Source organism: Alosa sapidissima, chromosome 15, assembly GCF_018492685.1.
Source record: "Alosa sapidissima isolate fAloSap1 chromosome 15, fAloSap1.pri, whole genome shotgun sequence".
NCBI lineage: Eukaryota > Metazoa > Chordata > Actinopteri > Clupeiformes > Clupeidae > Alosa > Alosa sapidissima.
In genome coordinates this window covers 21,188,905-21,208,740 of record NC_055971.1, presented here as the reverse complement: position 1 = coordinate 21,208,740, position 19,836 = coordinate 21,188,905, and the positions used below count along the sequence as shown (strand labels likewise).

Below are 19,836 nucleotides of genomic sequence, written 5' to 3'. Positions count from 1 at the left end.
CGATCCACCAGCAATCCAGGGCCCTTGGAAAGCACTTTAAGGAGAGACCAGGAGAAAAAGTAACCGGAGAGACAGCAGACATGAGAGTACAATTATTCATTACTGACACAGGAGTGGGACAATGAGTCACATTGTCCACACCCCTGATGTGACTCCATTGTGACTCCATTGTCCACACCCCTGGTGTGATGTCCAAGTGGTAGTGTTGCAGGAACAAGGCAAGTTGGGAATGTGTAGTCTGTGCAATTAAACAGGGTCAACCATGATCCAAATACCTCGGCCTCCCCAATTTGATGCGTTCGTCAAGGCCAACACAATAACACAGCTCGTTATACATCTGCGAGTATTTCAAAGAGAGAAAAGGTCAGGCTCGCGCTCATTAAACTTAGGTAAGAGCTTAGACATATGTGACAGCTTGTACTGTTGCGAAGAGGCTCTCCCCTCTTCCAACAGTTTTTTAAATTATGTTGTTCCTGCCGCAATTTATCATACTCTAACTCTCTATCCTTTTCTCGTTCTCTCCTTTCCCGTTCACGTTCACTTGCCAATAATTTGTCACGTTCACTTGCCAAAATATCGTTCCAATTGCATTTCCAACAATTTCATTTGCTGGTCAAAAGTTAACGCCGATGTGAGTTAAGTCTTAGCCACCGGCTCCAGTAATGGATTAAGTGAAATTACCTCTCGTTCACCCAGCCCCTCCATAATTAACTGCAACAACGCATCTTTCTTGATACTTTTAGGAATCAGTGACTCAAATCCGTAGTGCTCCGCTACTTTAAGAAGTTGAGCTTTAGTTAAACTTCTTAAACGATCTGCCGAAAGGGCCAAAAAATCACTCGTTTCCATTTACGTTTCCATTTGGCCTACAACAAACATCACTTAAACCAAACAACAATCAAGTAATGCCAATCAATACAAAACAATTCCAAACAACTCTCGCTCAATTTGCTCTTTCACGCTAAAGCTACACGTCTTGAAAACTAAAAGTGGTTTCCGACACAATGAAGGACTACAAACAATTCAGACTGGAGCGCCCCACATCTAAATTCCCCGCAAAACCAAAACCTATTTCCAAACTCTAATCTTCACGTGTCTTCGTGATTGAGCTGAAAGCAGCCCCCCCTCGTTCAACACGCAAAAACAACAAATAAGCAGGAAATAAAACAAAACTTTTAAGCGGTCTCACCTATGGCACGGTGTTCACGTTGCTCCAAGGTAATCCAAGCTATTTTTTCTCTTCTTTGTAACAGAAACCACCACATTTTCGAATCAAACAAGACGTGCGCTCAAAAAGTTTGTTCCGACCAACAAACCTGACCAAACAATGGAACGTCCAGATGGGCGAGGAGTGTGGGATAGTGTAAGGTTAGTGGAGAGTGCAGCCGGGGTGGCAGTGTTCTCTGGTTTGATCCAAATCTCAGTGAGAGCAAGGAGTTCCAACGAAAGGTGGTTGGCATAGCCAGCTATGAAGTCTGTTTTGTTGACTGCGGATTGACAGTTCCACAAGCCCATGGAGAAGGAGATTTCTGTAGGTGTTTAAGTTGCTGGAGGTTAAGCAGGTTTCTGGCTCTTTTGGCATGCTGGCGTTTTCTGCGATGGCCGGTGATAACAGATATGGTGGAATGGCAAATTTTTTGCTTTTGTAGGCGCCTGTGCTCGGTGAACTTGCACAGGTAAACTTGCTCGTCTTGATCGCGTCCGTCTTACACGAGGACGGCTGAAACGAGGGTTGACACTTATGCTGACGCTTAACAGCCTCTATTGTTATGCTGACAGGAATTGCATGCAGCTGTCCTCGCGTCTCACTAATGATGAATCAGCGTAGACCGCCCTCTGACGTTAGCAAAGCTTAGATTGTTCAAAAGGGTGTTAATTACTCTCAACTGAAAGTCCGCTCGCTCACACCGACCGAAACTCGCAGTTTCAAGTAGCCTCCTCCCTCAGCTGTTCCCAAAGAGAGATGTCACTATTGGCTTTCTTATTGTTCACGTCACTATTTGCATGAGCCACGACTCAAAAGACTTGCGATAATATCAAACATGTTTGATATTGTCGTAACAGCAAAACTAGAAAAAGACTGACTCTGACTTAAAACCGCTAAGATTGGCACCTTACACTTAACAATCTAGTTGACGGGAGCACGCCGCAATTCCAGTACAACTCCCAATTTAGTCGCCGACTGTGAAAACAGACCAAAATCGTACAATGTAGGGCTGCTCTAAGCTGGCTAACTGTTAAGAGTAAAAAAATGAAATCCATTCACTTACCCAGATGAGAATGCTTATTAGAAACAGCACCACCACACTTGTGAAAATAAGCCCTTTGGCTGACTCGCCTGCAGTTACTTGCATAAATAACAAAATATACATTACGACACCTTACCACCCTCAGGTTACCATCGAGGCTATAGCTCAGTTTGCCCGATGGCCCTCATTTTGGGATAAGCACTTTTGATGTGGGACAATGATTTATTCTAAGTGAGGAGGCGCGCACATCCAAATCCAAAAACTGGCAGGTGCCGAATTCCAAAAGTTTAGAACATGAAAGAACAAAATTGAATCCGCACACTGAGCTCCACGTTGACTGTTTAATCATAGCCTGGGTGTTCCCATTCTGCCTTGCGCGCGATTTGATTCACGCTGCTAAGGCAGCCTGGAGACCATGGAGCAAATTTTCGCCTGAGATAGGGGACCAATCACAGAACAAGGGGGAAAGCAAGACAATGATGAGCTATGCACAGACGCATTTGATAGACATCCGTGGCACCCAATAAACGGATCTGGGCATTTTTTTCAAATACGAGAAAATTAACGTTTGGTTCCCAGACCCCGTCTCATTGAGAAGTGGTGGCGCTAGCCAGGCTAGTTTAATCACCAAGTAAAGTAAAAACCAAGTAATTCTCTGTGACTAATGTTAAAGCAATTTTGGACATTTATCCGCCTTGATGTTTTATTCCAAATCTCTCCTCTTAAGGAAGACCATCAAATGGCTTTAAAAATTCAGGTAAACAACATTAGCAACAAAGCTGCCACTTTACACAGCTATAGCAAGCTAGCTGGCTACAAACTAGCTTAAATGCATAACTGAAACAAAAGCAAGTCACAAACTCAATAACTCTGTTTTATTTACAGTAAGCTATGTAAAAAGACATATAGAAACTGACTGTATTGCTGACATACAATACATGAGAATTTGAGCTGCAGCTTGCCTCTCGATTTCATCTGCCAACACGCAAAGCATGGACTGAACTCTCAGAATCTCCAATTGCGACGTAAGCGCTGTCGATCACAAAGAGTCTACCACTTTAAAAGTTCCTCCAATCATCACTTCCCACTGCCCCATTCTCTCCCTGAGACTCCGGGCTTCCCTGGAAATTACGATTTTGGAGTGTTTGCCCAATTAATATCTAACTTTTCTGAAGTGCCATTGAAAGTCCAGTGAAGCCGAGCTTCTATTGGTTTTTAAATATATTGTATTGCTGAACGAACTAGCCATGAATATAAGTCAAACACATTCTAGCATACTCTAGTTGGAATATTAATGTAGATACAGTAGTATTTGACAGAATTTTCTGTGATATTTTAGAGGCAGAGCCTCCCTTGTAGTCTTACAGCAGTTGCCTCTGGTAAACACTGCCCTAGGGCTTTACAAGTTGGAATTCAGTTGAATTGTGATGATGCAATAATAGGCTAATACATCTTTTTCCGAGTCCAATTGCTTTCAAAGCCGCTCGGTGTTCTCCATAGACCGTAAAATAAACTATTTTTTCTGCTATTCAGTGTAGCCTTTAAGAAAATTGTCATCCTACTATTCACTTGTTGCCTCAACCTAATAAAATCCTATTTTTTGCAGAAGCCTGCACATAACTAGCCTGGCTAACGTCAGACCTCATCTCATTGAGGTCTGGGAACTACACGTTCATTTTCTCGTATTTGAAACGTGGTTTACAAATGCCCAGAGCTGTTTATTAGGCGCTACGAATGTCTATCAAATACGTCTGTACGTAGCTCATACCGGCTTCGGTGTGTCATCATCGTCTTGCTGTCCCCCCTTCGTTCTGTGATTGGTTCCTTCGTTAAGGTGAAAACGAAGTCCATGAAATCTAGGCTGCCTAGCAACGTGAATAAAATCATGCGCAAGGCAGCATGGGAAAACCAAGGGTAGCACGTAACCCTTGAGAACGGAGGTGATGGTGACAAGGTTTATAAGTTGCAAAAACTGGCGGGCTGCGCTAGTAAACGTTTTTCGACCAAAAAGCTGTTGGGCCCGTTATGTCAGACTTAACAACCGAATGGACCTTTCCATCCTGTCAATCATGTAAGTTGCTATACTATTAGCAGTGGCTCTGATGGTGTGTACATAGCAGTCACAGGCGGGCTATAATTATAGCTAACAACCTACAGCAGAATATGTTAAGAAAAGGATTCATGGAAACTGGCGTGGCTGTGTTCTTGCTGTTGCTGATCTGTGCAGAAATATCAACTGTTACTGTAACACTTAAACTAGACTGCATTTCCGGCGGGAACTGCCAAAGTGTGCTTGCCCTGATCCGGTCACCAACGTGAGCAGACAGTGGCATACGCTATGCTGAACCTGGCTGGATCCAGGCATTGTAACAGTGCCTTTCAGTGTTGGAGCAGTGGCAATATCTCAAAAGCTCTAGGATAGGGCTATTCAACTATTGGCTTGCGGGTTGAATGCGGTTCGTTGGATTTTACCTTTGGGCCTGCCTTCGAATTTAGCTTCTATGACTGAGATCAAATCAATAAAATAAAATGACAGCAATGATTGGGTGCAAAAATAAATAATGTCATGTGTCTTGCACCTCTCAAACTGGGCTATCAGGTAACCTACAGAGGAATTGAAATTATGAAATATGACCAAGGCATTAAAAAGCTGCTTGTTTGTCAGGATCATTTTTCACTGATTTATTTAAAAAATATATGAGCTATGAGTGTGAATGTTATATATTCCATCCCACAAATTATGTTTTACTGGTTTATTTGACAAATAATCTATATGGATTTGCTCTATAAAGACCTTATGTCTGTTTGGGATTGTTTGGTGAGCCTGGGGTTGTTTTGAGAGCCTATTGATGTAGCCTATCTCAGAATAAAAGGAATACTTCATATTACTCTAAACCACCGTCTGTAAATCAACTGTATACTACTGTCTACATTGCACTATATTTTTTGACCTGTCACTTTTCTATACTGTGCCTCACATTGCAACACAGCTCCGGGGCCTCATTACAGAAAAATATCCTAACTGCTTGTCCTATCTTAACTTAAGTTTCAAAGATAGGAAAAATCCTATCTTCCTATTACAGAAGCAGTTCCTAAACTCAAGGCTGTGTCCTAGCTTATCTCAGACCTCCTATCTTATCTTAACTTAAGAAATCCTAACTGTAACTGTCAGTTCGATTTTTAAATCGGCAATCATCCTGTCATGCCTGTTTCTATGATTAGAATGTATAAAAGACTGCCTGTATCTATGATTAGAATGTCAGGTTACAAAGATGGTGTTCTAAAGACAGTTTGCTCAAGATGGACAAACCATAATATGAGAAAGAAATAGGCCTATGTAGGAAGAAAGAGAGTGTGTCAATATTGATTCATTTGATGAACAGGATAAAAAGATGAAGAAAAAAAAAAAAACATATTTATAATAATAAATACCGGTAATAGTCTAATATTCTGTTATAATTATGAATATTTATTTGTTATAAATGTTAGGCTACATTTTTAAGTTTTCACTTATTTAGTGAAATATGCTTTATGGTGTCCCTAACTGTCATGTCCATCATCTTGTCATAGGCAACAACTCAACAAGACTGTTGCAGTCAGTTTTGGCAGTTATTTTGAATTTAGGACAGGGTATGTGCCATCCTAAGTTAGGATTCCTAAGTTAGGAAATGCTTGAGTTAGGATGGTTCTGTAATGGCCAAATTCCTATAAGTTAAGATAGGCCTTTTTCCTAAATGCAGTTAGGAAACATGCTTCTGTAATACCACAAATCCTAAATGCTATCCTAAACTGAGATAAGATAGGATTTCAGAGTTAGGAAGTTTCTGTAATGAGGCCCCAGATCTTTAGTTGCTATGAAGGCCAATCGTTCTAAATGGATGGTTGCTATGGCCAAAGGCCAGTTCTATCTCTATCAAATCGTAGAATTCTGATTAACCTTATCTTATTTGAAACATCTCTATTTTACTTAGCCCACTTCCATACAGTGGGTCCCATTAAGAAGTGGCCACGCTTACCGTGCTTAACACAGCAGCATTATTAAATTAATCTGTCACCATATGCCTACGTTTGCAAAGAAAACATTTTAATTTGATTCACATGAAACGTTACATTTAATGTACATGTTGACAATGACTAGGCTAGTTTTGGTTGTTGGTGGTGTTATTGCATCCCTTAGTTATGCCTACAATGCAAGCTCCTGTAGACAATAGTAGACGCATTTAAAAAACATTGCATGAATTACTGTTAGTAAAAAAAATAGCAGTCCTAAAGTTACAAGTGACGAAGTTACGAGTGCAAGCATCTCATATCAAATGACCATGGCATTACACTAAACAACATAAATCCCAATTAGCAACATACATCTCCTCCCTATTCATGGGTTTCATCAGGTCCCTTTCCACAGGTGTATAAAATCAAGCACCTTAATTATCAATGCAGACTGGATGGTGCTTGATTAATACACCTGTGGAAAGGGACCTGATAAAACCCATGAATAGCTAGCCACGCAAGAAATTAATGATACTAAATCTCTGCTTAGCATGCTTCTCCGCTTAGCATTCTAATAACAGAAGGGGCACATTTATGTTGACCACTACAACATGACTCATTATGTCTGTAACGTTAACTGTATAAAACACTTACTTTCATAAAGGACGCACACCATCCAGCACATACACATGGAAACCGATATTTAGGTTCTTGGCCACAAACTCAAAACGTGTCTCTCTGAAGCTCTGTTCTAGAATCTTTGCTCTGAAGTCTGTTCCCGTTGCTAGGCAACTTCAAATAAACGATATGAGAGTCTTCCAGGTAGTAAATGTGTACATGTGATTATGAATGGATGTTTGTGGTTTGCAATTAGAATAAACAAGAAATAACATTCCCAATAATTTCACATGATAAATTACATAATATTTGCACCTTCCTTACTTGAGAAGCTCACACGTATTTAGTGAAATGTAATACAACGTTGCCACCTAGCGTTCAGATGTAGGCCATTTAACATTAACGTGACATTGCTTGCTTATTCTTTCGTCAACTCCATGCTTTTAGGAAAACAATCTTTTTATCATAGTTCCCTCTTCAATGAGCGATTACCAGCTTGTTTTTGTAACAGAGATAGCTGTTTATTGTCCCTAGGTTTACAGAAACACCTATTCATATTAATACGTAGCCTATGGAGTGCTGCCGACAACTGTTCATTACGGCCCAGAATGCCTTGCATGTCTTTACAACAAAACAACACAGTAAAACCTAAATGCCCGTAAACATATGCATTTGCATACTTGTAAAATTTTTAATAATACTCTCCCATCATGATAATACGACAACAATGAAAAATTTAATTTGAATACTGTCAATGTGAAAATAACTGTACTACGTCAGCAATAAATAGCTAATGTTCTCCTTACCATTTCAGTTTGAAGTCTATACTATCCCATGGCAGAGCAAGGATTTCATGATTGGGCAAGGTTGCCCGGAGACATTGAGGCTGCCCAGAGACATTGTGCATACTTGGAAGGCATTGTGATAGATGTACCAGTACAACTGCAAATGTAGAAGGTGATAGTTACCAAATACGGGTGGGTGCTTTGCCAAATGCTGGAAACTTTTGGAATGTTTTCTTTTTTTTTTCTCCCTCACATTGGAGTCCTGAGTTCAAATACAAAATTTGGCATAGATATGTGACAGTGTTCCTGAGATATGGATGACTTCCTGTTTCGGAGCTTCGCCGCCGATTTTGTTTGGCTGTGACGGGCAAACGCTTTCGAAAATCAAAAATCCTTCTGGTAACTTTTGTGAGGCTTGGTCCAAGGATAATGTACGTCCAAAGTTTCGTGGTCCAATATGGCGGACGAACGACACGCCCACCTGACGTCATCTTCGCGAGCAACTTACACCGGTACTGACTGGACGTTTTAAAGTTGGAACGGTGTCTCTGTCTCAAAGGGCCTAGGCGCTAGGGCTGACAAAAAATTAGGGAGATGGGAAAAATAATAATAATAATAAAACTTAAGAACAATTCTTTGCAAGCACACTTAATTATGCAGTTATACTTGCCTTGCACGACAAGTCCTGACAAGTAGCTGTAACGTTATAGTGTGCTAACCTCCACAACCCAACTGAAGGAACTGTAGGGGGCGATGTGGGTCGAGGTAGAGTGAGTGGGTGGCGAGCAGGCAGAGCCTCGGTCAGAAGGCTCAATGGTATGGAGTGATGACACGGAGATGGCAGGTTTTGGTGCAACACAAGTGAACTTTATTTGAGTTTCAATTCATCTGTTCTTTTGTTCTTTACTTGTATGTGTGCTGCATCAAAGAGGAAACAAACAGAAAATGGATCAGTGAAATGGGGTAAATCAGTACAGATCACAACTCACAAACAAACCAATTGACATTTGAACAATAAACTGAAATCATATGGCTATATAAGGTACAACTAAACAATACTTGACATCCCAAGTCAACCAACATCACCTAATCATCTCTCACATGGGACTCCAACACACCAAACCAACAAAGACCTTAACTTTACACATGATGGCAGAGCTACTCTACAAACTGATAAACATCACAAAAGTCATAGTGAGGGTCATTAAAGTGATGACTTACGTTAACTCAAAGACGCACACAGAGCAGGACACACTGGAGTGCTGGGTTGAGATTAACAAAAGAGTGAACTTCTTCTTCTTCTAGTGGGGTTTATTGGCGGTTGGCATACACACGGTTGCATTTACCGCCACCAACTGGACATTTACATAACTACGGGTATGGAGTTTCAACGGAGGAGTGACAAAGAAAAGCAATAATAATAATTGAGGAAAATAAAATAAAAAATAAATAATACTCTATGTGAGTAGCATTAACTAAATCCTAACAAAGTCCTGTGTTCTTGAGAAACTTAAATACAGATCTCCAGGCAGACGGCATAGAGAAGGAGAGTAAACCCTCAAGAGAGAGCCTGGCCTGCCCTCAATTCTCTAACCTCTTCTAGTAATATACCTCTTTCTATGCTGTACGCTGGGCAAACTAATAAAACATGTTGAACTGTCTCCATTTCCCTGCAGTTATCACAATGGCCCATGGCATGTTTGCCAATAACTTGAAGATGACAGTTCAGCCTAGTGTAAAAGAGTGAACTGAGGGCGAGCAAACAATTTATCCTGATCTGAGCCCCTGCTCCGGAGCTACAGGGTTTCCCAGCAGGTAAACTGGGTGTGGTTAGGTGGCAGAGCCAAACAATCCTGCAATTTCTCCACAGCACTTTCACCTCAAGCCCTCCTTACACTGACAGACTGGAAAGATTTGCAAAGATTTGGAAAATATTTTTGAAAGACTACAGTCTCAGACCCTCTCACATCTAAAGATAAGTAGTAGAGTTTTAAGTCACAGACTATGATTTTGCAATGACTAGGGATCTTGCAGGGTCACTATTTACAAGACTGCAACACGATTCCTTTAAATTATTACCCATCGTGCAATAGATAAACAGGAACTGAAAATTATAGCCTACTAAACTCAAAGTCGTATTTTCGTGTTTCTGCAGCATTGTTTCATGCGTGACATCCTTAACCGATACAGAGTTGTTCTGTCAAGTGGAAGAGCTGACTAAATATGTATAAGAAATGAAAAATATTATAAGAATAACAAATAATTATAGGCTACAGCTGTGTCGGAGTCAATAAGATAAAGAGCCTATACAGTTATACTTGCCTTGCACTACAAGTCCATATTGACAAGTAGCTGTAATGTTATAGTATGTTAACCTCCACAACCCAACAGCATTCTATTGTAGTATGCTAACATCCACAACCCAACAGTATTCTAACACTAATGCTTCAAGTGGGATTTGAACTCTCAACCTAAGGATCATCAGTACAAGGCATTATCCCACTGAGCCACTGTCAATCCTACATGTTGGCCAGTCACATGGTTAAAATGTGTATTGGTAAACACACAACAAGAAAAACTCCAAGCATACATTTGACAATAAAATGAAGGGCTTTCCTAAAAGAGTACACCTGAAAACTTTTTTTAAATTCTGGGGCAATTAGACATTTGTAGAGAAGAATACTAATGGATGAAATATAAATATGATAGACTTAATGATGAAGGAAAAATAGTAAACAAAGAAGTTCCCCTGAATGTCATAGAGTGTCTCGGCATTCTGATTCTTGGCAACTGATGAGTGTGAATGTTGATTGGCTGATGTCATTCAGGTGCTGTTCAATGGTGTGAATCTTAAATGACCAATAGCATGTGCAGCTTGATCCTAAAGTTCTAACGGGGATTCAAACACTCAACCTATGAAACACCAGTACAAGGCATAATCCCACTGAGCCACTAACAATCATACACATTGGGCAGTCACATTCACATGGTGAAAATGTGTGTTGGTAAACACACAAGAAAAACTCCAAGCATACATTTGACAATAAAATGAAGGGCTTTCCTGAAAGAGTACACCTGAAATCTTTTTGAAATTCTGGGGCAATTAGACATTTGTAGAGAAGAACACTAATGGATGAAATATAAATATGATAGACTTAACGATGAAGGAAAAATAGTGAACGAAGAAGTTCCCCTAAATGTCAGAGTGTCTCGGAATTCTGATTCTTGGCAACTAATGACTGTGTATGTTGATTGCCTGATGTCATTCAGGTGCTGTTCAATGGTGTGAATCTTCAATAACCAATAGTATTCGAGCTAGAGCCTGACAATAGAATTAAGGGCTTTATAAAAAAGAGTACAGATCTGAAAATGTGCACTGTTAATGGTATCCACATAATGATGGTTGTATGGTTGTTCTCCAAGGGAAAAAAAATACTCATATAGGTGATATAGGAGAAATGGCCTGAGTGGTCGAACTTTATTGGTCTATATCTCTGAAATGGAACAACATATCCAAATTATTTTGATAACTTTTGTGAGGCTTTGTCTAAACATTGTCTGTGAGAATTGGTGAAGATTTGATAATTTTTGAAGCCTGTGAAACTTTTTATGATGTTTGGCTTTTCTCTGAAATTGTGGCAAAAGTAAACATTTTTAGAGCATAAGACCAGGGTGAAAAAGATGCATCTAAATTGCATTAGCATTAGCATAATTAACTTTTTTTTCCAATAGCACCACCTTTGGGTGCAGTACCCCAAATTTTGGGTTATGGGTAGAGGGGGCTACTGGTAACCATACCTGAAAATTTGAAGAGTTTTGGAGTTACGGTTTAGGCTGCAGTATGACTTTTACAGAATTTTGGCCAAAAATGAACGGTACAGAAACAATAGGGGCTGCTCGGACCCCTAATAAAACTTAAGAAGAACAATAAGTGTGCTGCTTTGCAAGCACACTTAATAAGAAAACTTAAGAAGAACAATAAGTGTGCTGCTTTGCAAGCACACTTAATAAAGCATGTTAAAAGACTCATTCTGGCATTAACTTATCCCTTGAAACGTTAATGTTACTGGAAGAATACATTTCACAGGTAGCATGAATACATGGCTCAAATAGCTATGTTATGCAGTTTACATAAGGGGGTCTAGTCTCAAGATTGGACTGCAATGAATTTAATCTTGTGTTTTAAATACCATCGCTACCATGCTGATCCTTCCTTACAATTGCTCCACTTCAACAATAACGTAACACCATTAACTTCACATTAATGTCAACTGAAAAAGCATAGATGAGGAGACAATAGAAAGACCAAATGTTAATGGTAACATGATGCAATTCATAGCATGGTTAGGAGGAGAGCAATATGTAATTTGTTTGGCATCATGCCTGGTTGTTTCAATGCAATTTCAAAGATTCTAATTGTAAGCCTAAGTCAATACCCTGGTATAGGGATGTCCCGATCCAGCTTTTTGCACTTCCGATCCGATACCGATATTGTAGCTTTTAGCATCGGCCGATACCGATACCGGCCGATCCAAGCATGTATTAAAGATTAAAGATATTTACTTATTTTGTTGTTATACTCATGTTGAAAAGGGTTTTACTCTTAAGAACAACCAGCCAACTTAATTAGGTTAGTTTGAATAACCCACAGTGGTTGGTAATGAGAAGCTGACCTGTTTATTCTTAACAGGGTTAAATAAACACAAAATAATAAATAGTCAATTAACCACACAAACTGAATTGGCATCAGTGCTCTGCTATTGAACAACAAGAGTGTAAACCAAGGCCAGTAGCAGTAACAGCAAAAAATGTCCTGTCCTGTTAGTACTGTCCTGAGTAGTGTCCTGTGACACCTAGACACTGTCCCGTGACACCCATGACTGTCCTGTAACACTCAGACACTGTCCCGAGACACCCAGACACTGTCCCGAGACACCCAGACACTGTCCCGTGACACCCATGACTGTCCTGTAACACCCAGACACTGTCCTGTGACACCTATGACTGTCCTGTGACACCTAGACACTGTCCCGTGACACCCATGACTGTCCTGTAACACTCAGACACTGTCCCGAGACACCCAGACACTGTCCCGTGACACCCATGACTGTCCTGTAACACCCAGACACTGTCCCGTGACACCGATGACTGTCCTGTGACACCTAGACACTGTCCTGAGACAGTTTGCTACTGTCCTGTGACACCAAGCCACTGTCCCGTGACACCAATGACAAATGTTCCAAATGTGAATCACTTTGAGCTGCATTCTGTGAATGAAAGGTGCTATAATTAAGCATATTGTTATTGTTATTGTGATTATTATTATTATTATTATTATGTAGAATCATTTATGTCTTTGAATCATTGTACATGTATGTATGTATGTATCTTAGACCTTTTTATTTGTTTTGTTTTAGATAAAAGATGTAAATTGTTTTACATAAAATTGTACATGTAAAAATCCTTCTTTGCTTTATGATTTTTGAATTTTCAAAGTTGTTTGTTAGAATTTTTAATAAAGATGACTTGTGCTTTAAAGTAGTAGCTCTGGATTTGTGTTTTGTTATCAAGTAATGTTCAAGCACAGCTGACATTCAGCCAACAACTCCGTCAGATCAGTTAGTGTGTGGGCCAGTGCATGCCCGGGGACCCAGGCAACCCCTTAGCCAACACTTTGATAAACAATAACACCCACACCTTGGGCCGACAGACAGATAGATAGATAGACAGATAGATAGATAGATAGATAGATAGATAGATAGACACTTTATTTGTCATTTACACGACATGGGAGTATGAAGAGAACAGACCTTTTGATTGAAAGATACATCTTGCTGATGCGCTGGGACACATCATCAGTGATGTAACCTGGGGTCACTGGGTGTTTCGGGTCTTTCAACATCAGACACCCTCGCCCAGGCGACCCGACCAGAGTTGATCAGACTCCGGCCTGTGTCCCAGCAGCATTCTTCCACGGATCAGCCCTCTTGATCCAAAGCCATCTTGTGGCTCTTTCTGCGGCTTCAGTTGCAGATCTGATGGCCTTCCTCTTTGCCTCACCGGTGAGGCCCAGCATGGTGAGGACTTTGCAGAGGGACCGCCCTGCAAATCCTCGGCATCCCACCTCCAGGGGTTCACAGTAAGTCCTCCAGCCTTGGCTCCTACACTCCTCCACCAGCTCCTGGTACTTGGCACGCTTCCGCTCATTAGCCTCCTCCATGCGTTCTTCCCAGGGCACTGTCAGTTCCAGAATGATCAATTGTTTGGTGGAATCAGAAACAATGATCATATCTGGTCGGAGCCGTGTTGTTGTTATTCTTGCTGGGATCTTCAGCTGTTTGCCCAGGTCCACTTCTAGCTGCCAGTCTGTGGCGGTAGTGAGGAGACCTGACCTGGCCCTCGCTTGGATAGTGGGCTTCTCTCCAGCTCTGTGGAATCTGATTGACTGAGGCTTGCTGTAGTTCTTGGTGGTAGTAATGGCCTTGGCTATACTCTCAGCAACCGCCTTCAGCACCTGGTCGTGGCGCCAGCGGTAGCGCCCCTCTCCAAGGGCTTTAGGGCAGCTACTGAGGAGGTGTTCCAGGGATCCCCCTCCTGGACACTGGAGGCAGGATGGTGTCTCTGCTTTGCCCCAGACATGGAGGTTGGATGGACTGGGCAGGACATCATAAACAGCTTGGACTAGTAACCTGATGTTAAGGGAGTCTGCTCTCCAGATGTTGGGCCAGGTGATCTTCCGTTGCAGAACATTCTCCCATTTAGTCCAAGCTCCCTGTTGTCCCATACCCACCATCCTGCTGGCTCGTTCTTCCTCCTGGATGAGATGTTGCCGCTGTTTTCCCTGGGCCTTGTCCACCCTGGTTGATGGGAAATAGCCAATACCTGCGCGTCCTGAGGCTATGGACCCCACCAGTACCTTCTGCCTCAGTCGCGACTCTGCCACTTCCAGAGCCTCGACTGCCCTCCATTTCCGGCCTGTTCGCACCTGGATGCCAGCCGATGCCACCTTTTCATCCCTGGATTCCCTGTACTGCAGGGCTTCTCGAGTTCTAGTCACCATGAACTCTTCAGTGAGTCCACTGAATGGAAGCTTCAAGGTGTTGCTACTGCCGTACAGGGCAGCACTGCTCAGACTTCGGGGTAGGCCAAGCCATCTTCGCAAGTGGCTGCTGATCTTTCTCTCCATGGCCTCTACAGTTGTAATGGGTACTGCGTATACTAGCAGAGGCCACAGGATGCGGGGCAGGATGGAATGCTGGTAAATCCAGGCCTTGAACAGACCAAGTACTATAGTGAATAATAAATAAATACAATATAACATAACATAAGTGCTTGTTTATGGAAGTCCACAACAACCATCTCCTTGGTCTTGGTGAGTTTGTTTTCCTTGCATAACAAAACAATAAGTCATTTTACGGCGTATGGGCCACACTTGGGGCAGAGCAAATCTTTATGTCAGTTTCCACTGATTGGGCCATGGCTGGGCATGGGCAGGGATGGGCAGTATTTCTAATACATGTATTTAAAATATGTATTTAAAATACAAAATACTATTTTGTAATTTGTATTTTATTGAGATGATGAAAATGCCTTCATATTTTGTATCAAAATACTTCAGTATTGTGTATTTTTGTATTTTCAAAATACTTTAAAAATACTTTCTGTGAAACACTGTGATGACATCTATCTAACTATCTATACTGTAAAGCACGAAATGTCTGTCTCTGTCTGTTTGTGGCACCCTTGCATGGTCAAGCTGGAATGATTAACAGGCCCCAAAACAACTATAAAATATAAAAAATATTTTATATATATATATATAAAAAATAGTCTGAATGCAACACTGTTTGAGAAGTTAGTTGTGCTCAAGGCATCAACTGAGGAGACACGACTAGCTAAGGTTACACACACTCCTTTGCTCACACAAGGACAGCACAAGGACTTAAATTCACAAGCTTATATTGCAACACTTGAGTTTGCTATTTTCCTTTCTTTTTTCTGTTTTACAGTTTAAATTTGTCTATGTTCTCTGACCTGTGAAATATTTCAGTGCTATGGTAACTTGATAAGATACCTCAAACAAGGACATTTCCAATTTTGCACATTTTAAATAACAAATGATTGATAATGTCATAATAATTGTCTTCTAATTGGCTCAACTGATTGGATGGTATTAATGTGACAACCTGATTTTTATTTTTACTTTTTTTTTGTATTTACATTGATAGAAGTTGTGCACACACCAGTTTTAGGTGTATACAAAATTATTCAACTGTGATGAAACTCACTATAAGTGTGGTAATGATGGTGTTAAATAACTTAAAAGGTTAAAATGCTACCTAGTTTAAATTTCTAAATCAGTCATCTATTTGGATTGCTTGTCTTTCAGTTATTGTCACTGATTCATAGTGGGCAATCTATTACACCAACTGGCTGGAAAGTGCAACAGTTGTAGAGTCGGCATTGCATGTCGCTGCAAAACAGTACATCTCCAAACTTATGAACAGTAACTGTCAAATAAGGAATTTGAAGATGACATCCGAAAAACATTAGATTGCATAGAAAACTGATTGATATGAATACACTTCACAGTTTATGTAGTAATAATGCACTGGTTATGAATAACAACTATTTTAAGTAAACATACAATTAGGAATGCAATTAGTAGCCTAAAGTTTTTGTTCTAAGATTTATTTCTCTTTTGTGGCCCCAATTAGTCCAGGAAACTAGCAAAAATGTTACAGACTGCCATAATCTGTGATGAAGATATCATAGATGTTGACCTTGTGCTCGACGTAATGATGCCTGAGGTAAGGAAATGTGAATATAAAAGCCATGCCATATTATGATCAGTGTGGTTTCTCCAGAATAAATAAACCAAACCATACCAAACATGCATATTGTCACTACATTCTCATGCTATTTCCAATTTGAAATCTGTTTGCATTTGAAGGTTTCCATTAACATTGTCCCGAACCACGAGGGTTTCTGCAGGTTTCTGGCTGAGAGGTTCATGTCCATGCATCCGGCATTGGAGTAACAAGCATTGCTGTTTTTTTCTGTATTTATTATTTTTTAATGTATTAGTTTTTTATTTATTTCTTTATGTCTTATTGGATTTCAATGTATTATCTTCATTTCATTATTTACTATATGTGTGTACTAGGGACATTTGATTTTTTTTGGTATTAAGTTAAATTTATGGTGTATTTTGTTCTGAGAGAGAACATGAGCTTGAACCATGCAAGGTTTCCTGTATTTAGATATACAAAGCTTTTTTGTTCTTATGTTTAGAATTAAAATGTGTTCTCCAAAACTGTCCAGTTGTCTGTTTTTGTGATCATCTACCCATGGATGGCTACAACATTTGGTTAAGCAAGCCTATGACTTAAGAGACTTGGTAAGATGCCTCAATATTTACACATTTGCCTATAATCTAAACAATTATTATTTATTCTCAAAAATGTTGCTGGCACAAGGAGTTTCATTAATTAGGCCTATATTTCCCTTTATGCGTAGCCTACATGACGATAAACTACTTGAACTTGAACTAATGCTGCTTGTGGAATATCAACAATATACATTAAGTGTTTAATATACGTAGGCTATTTGTTTGTAAGTAAGAAGTGATTTATATATTTCTTGGTTACAAGTAGCCTAGGCTACAAGTTAATAACAAACAGAACAATAAGAGGTAGAAGGTAGCCTATAGGCCTAGGTGGCATAACAAAACATTTCCAAAGCAACTGAGGTCGACAACGGATACTTGTGTTTTTATTTGCCGTTTTATCTAACTTTACACTTTCCACGAGACAACCATCATGACAGCGCTACACACCTAGCACACCTTTACACAAGACAGTTCTGCAAGGCACAACGTAACTTAAGCAAGACAATGCTGGATAAACAAAAACATGTTTTACAGCAGAATAATATTGACCAGACGTCGCAAGTTATGAACCCATTTTCTACAAGCCACATGTCTTCCTAACATCCCGACACTGAAATTGTATTTTCCAACGAAACAAATAAAGACAAAAATAGCTTTGTTCGTGATCTGTCTAGAATCTTTGATACCACTAGCCAACTTCCGCAATACAGTGCCACAAGACAGTAGGCAACTTCCGCAAGACGGTGCCGCGAGACACTACGCAACATCCGCAAGACAGAGGACAGGACAAAAGTACGGTACAGTACAGATTCGGCTCTAACCGCCTCTCACCAAGGCTTAAAAAGCCATCAGTGCAAACAATATTGTAAACTGTATAAAAAAAGCAAAACACACAGAAAAGCTGAGTAGAAAATAAATAGTCAATTAACCACACAAACTGAATTGGCATCAGTGCTAAGCTCAAGAGTGTAAACCAAGGCTTAAAAAAGCCATCAGTGTAAACAATATTGTAAACAATATAAAATTATATATAAAAGCAACACCCACAAAACCTGAGTAGAAAATAGTCAAATTACCACACACACACTGAATTGGCTATAACAACCCAAATAACTGTCACGCCTTCTAAAGTATTGCTATCTCCTCCACACTTTACTGCTCCATCTCCATACTCCCTTCAATTTCTACTGTTTGCCCCGGCTGCAGTCTGGGCATGATGGGGAGATTCTTCTTCACAAAGGTGATCATTTCAACATGCTCAGGTGTCAGCCTGCTCCTGTGCTCATAAATGATAAGCGAGACTGCGCTAAAAAGCCTCTCACTGTTGCGTTTTAAAAGCGAAACTGATGCCACAACTGGTCTGGGTTTGCTGAAGTAACCTAGGCTACAGGCTGCATTTATTACAGAAAATCAAGCAACATAACACGTAGGCCTATCTACACTATTTAGAGACAGGAGCTTAAGTTTACCGCGACAACAGCTGTCACTAATTCACATCGTCGTAGGTTGCGCCGATGCACAGACTAAACGGTAAAAAAAGTTATGATAGCCTACTGGAAGCTTCTACCCTTTTGGATGTGTAGAGTTGTAGGCCTAGGTGCACTTAGTTGTTAGCGATTGACCAGGTTGCTTTTAGAAATGAAATGCGTTTGTTAGGCTAGTCGATTGTAAAAATAGGGAAATTAAAGTGCGTACTGTGCCTATACATTACACAAATACATTAAATCGCGAAGATAACATTCGTTAGACAGGCAAAGCTGTCAGCAGCAACATGCATAATTGCCTTAATAGTAAGAGGGTCTCGCGGACGGTCGTGGTTAACATTAGGCTATATTAATTCAACTGTGACATGAAATGTTTGCTCGATAACTTTAAATTCTTAGTGGGACATGCACAGACAAGTGGGATGCTGGACAGGTCGCTAGGTGTGCTGAAAAACGCGGACCGGATTTAGGGGGAAAAGCTGAAAAAAACTGGAATGGACATCGGTGCGCTGGAAAACACGGACCGGAGTTTTGACAACAAACTGGATCGGGAGTCCGGATTGGGAATTTCCCGTGCAGGCCGATCCCACATTTTTTGCTAATATCGGCGGCCGATCCGATTCAAATATCGGATCGGGACATCCCTACCCTGGTAGTGGTACCTTGAAAGTGGTACCTTAGGTTTTATGTCAGAGTAGTGTCAAAACAAGTGAGTAACCATATTAAAATAATTCAACGTTGGTTCTCTGGTCCTGGTTATTATTCCTACATTAACCGTTTAACCGTACCACTGCAAAAGTGGGACATTAGCAACAGTAACCAGGGGACGGGGCCAACTGCTCCAATTCAGGAAAGTGTTACATTTCATTGGTTGTATGCTATGTCCTAATGGAGGCTGCTCTTTAAATATGCTTCTGCCAGACAGTATTCTATTTCTTAAGTGATTCCTACCAGCTGTACAGATAAACAAGATGTATACTGACATTACAAATGAGCTATGAGATTTGGTGCCTGACTGTAAGGCATGAACCCAAAACAGGAGGATAATATATAGGATAAGATTGGTAAGATTGGTGCCTAACCGTGATCTCCATAACTAAAATATTATTTTACTTGTACAAATCTAAGAAGTGATGTGTTAAAATGACACATTGCTGTGTGTGCTCAGGGACAACACATTTGTGTGTCAATTTCAACACAGCAATTTTTTAATTATTTATTGAAAACATGACTTTATTATAAAAATTTTAAAACTGCATTTAAAACCTTGTCCCTGTCTGTTTCACAGGATCTTTTTTTTATCACAAGGAAACTACTAG

The 19,836-nt window shown here is 40.3% G+C and overlaps 1 protein-coding gene across 1 annotated transcript; it reads right to left on the bottom strand.

Moving 5' to 3' along the window:
- Positions 1 to 13,430: 13,430 nt before the first annotated feature.
- LOC121684601 lies at positions 13,431 to 14,828 on the bottom strand. Its single transcript, XM_042064660.1, has one exon. The coding sequence runs from the start codon at positions 14,826 to 14,828 to the stop codon at positions 13,581 to 13,583; it is 1,248 nt and encodes a 415-aa protein (XP_041920594.1). The 3' UTR covers positions 13,431 to 13,580.
- Positions 14,829 to 19,836: the final 5,008 nt, after the last annotated feature.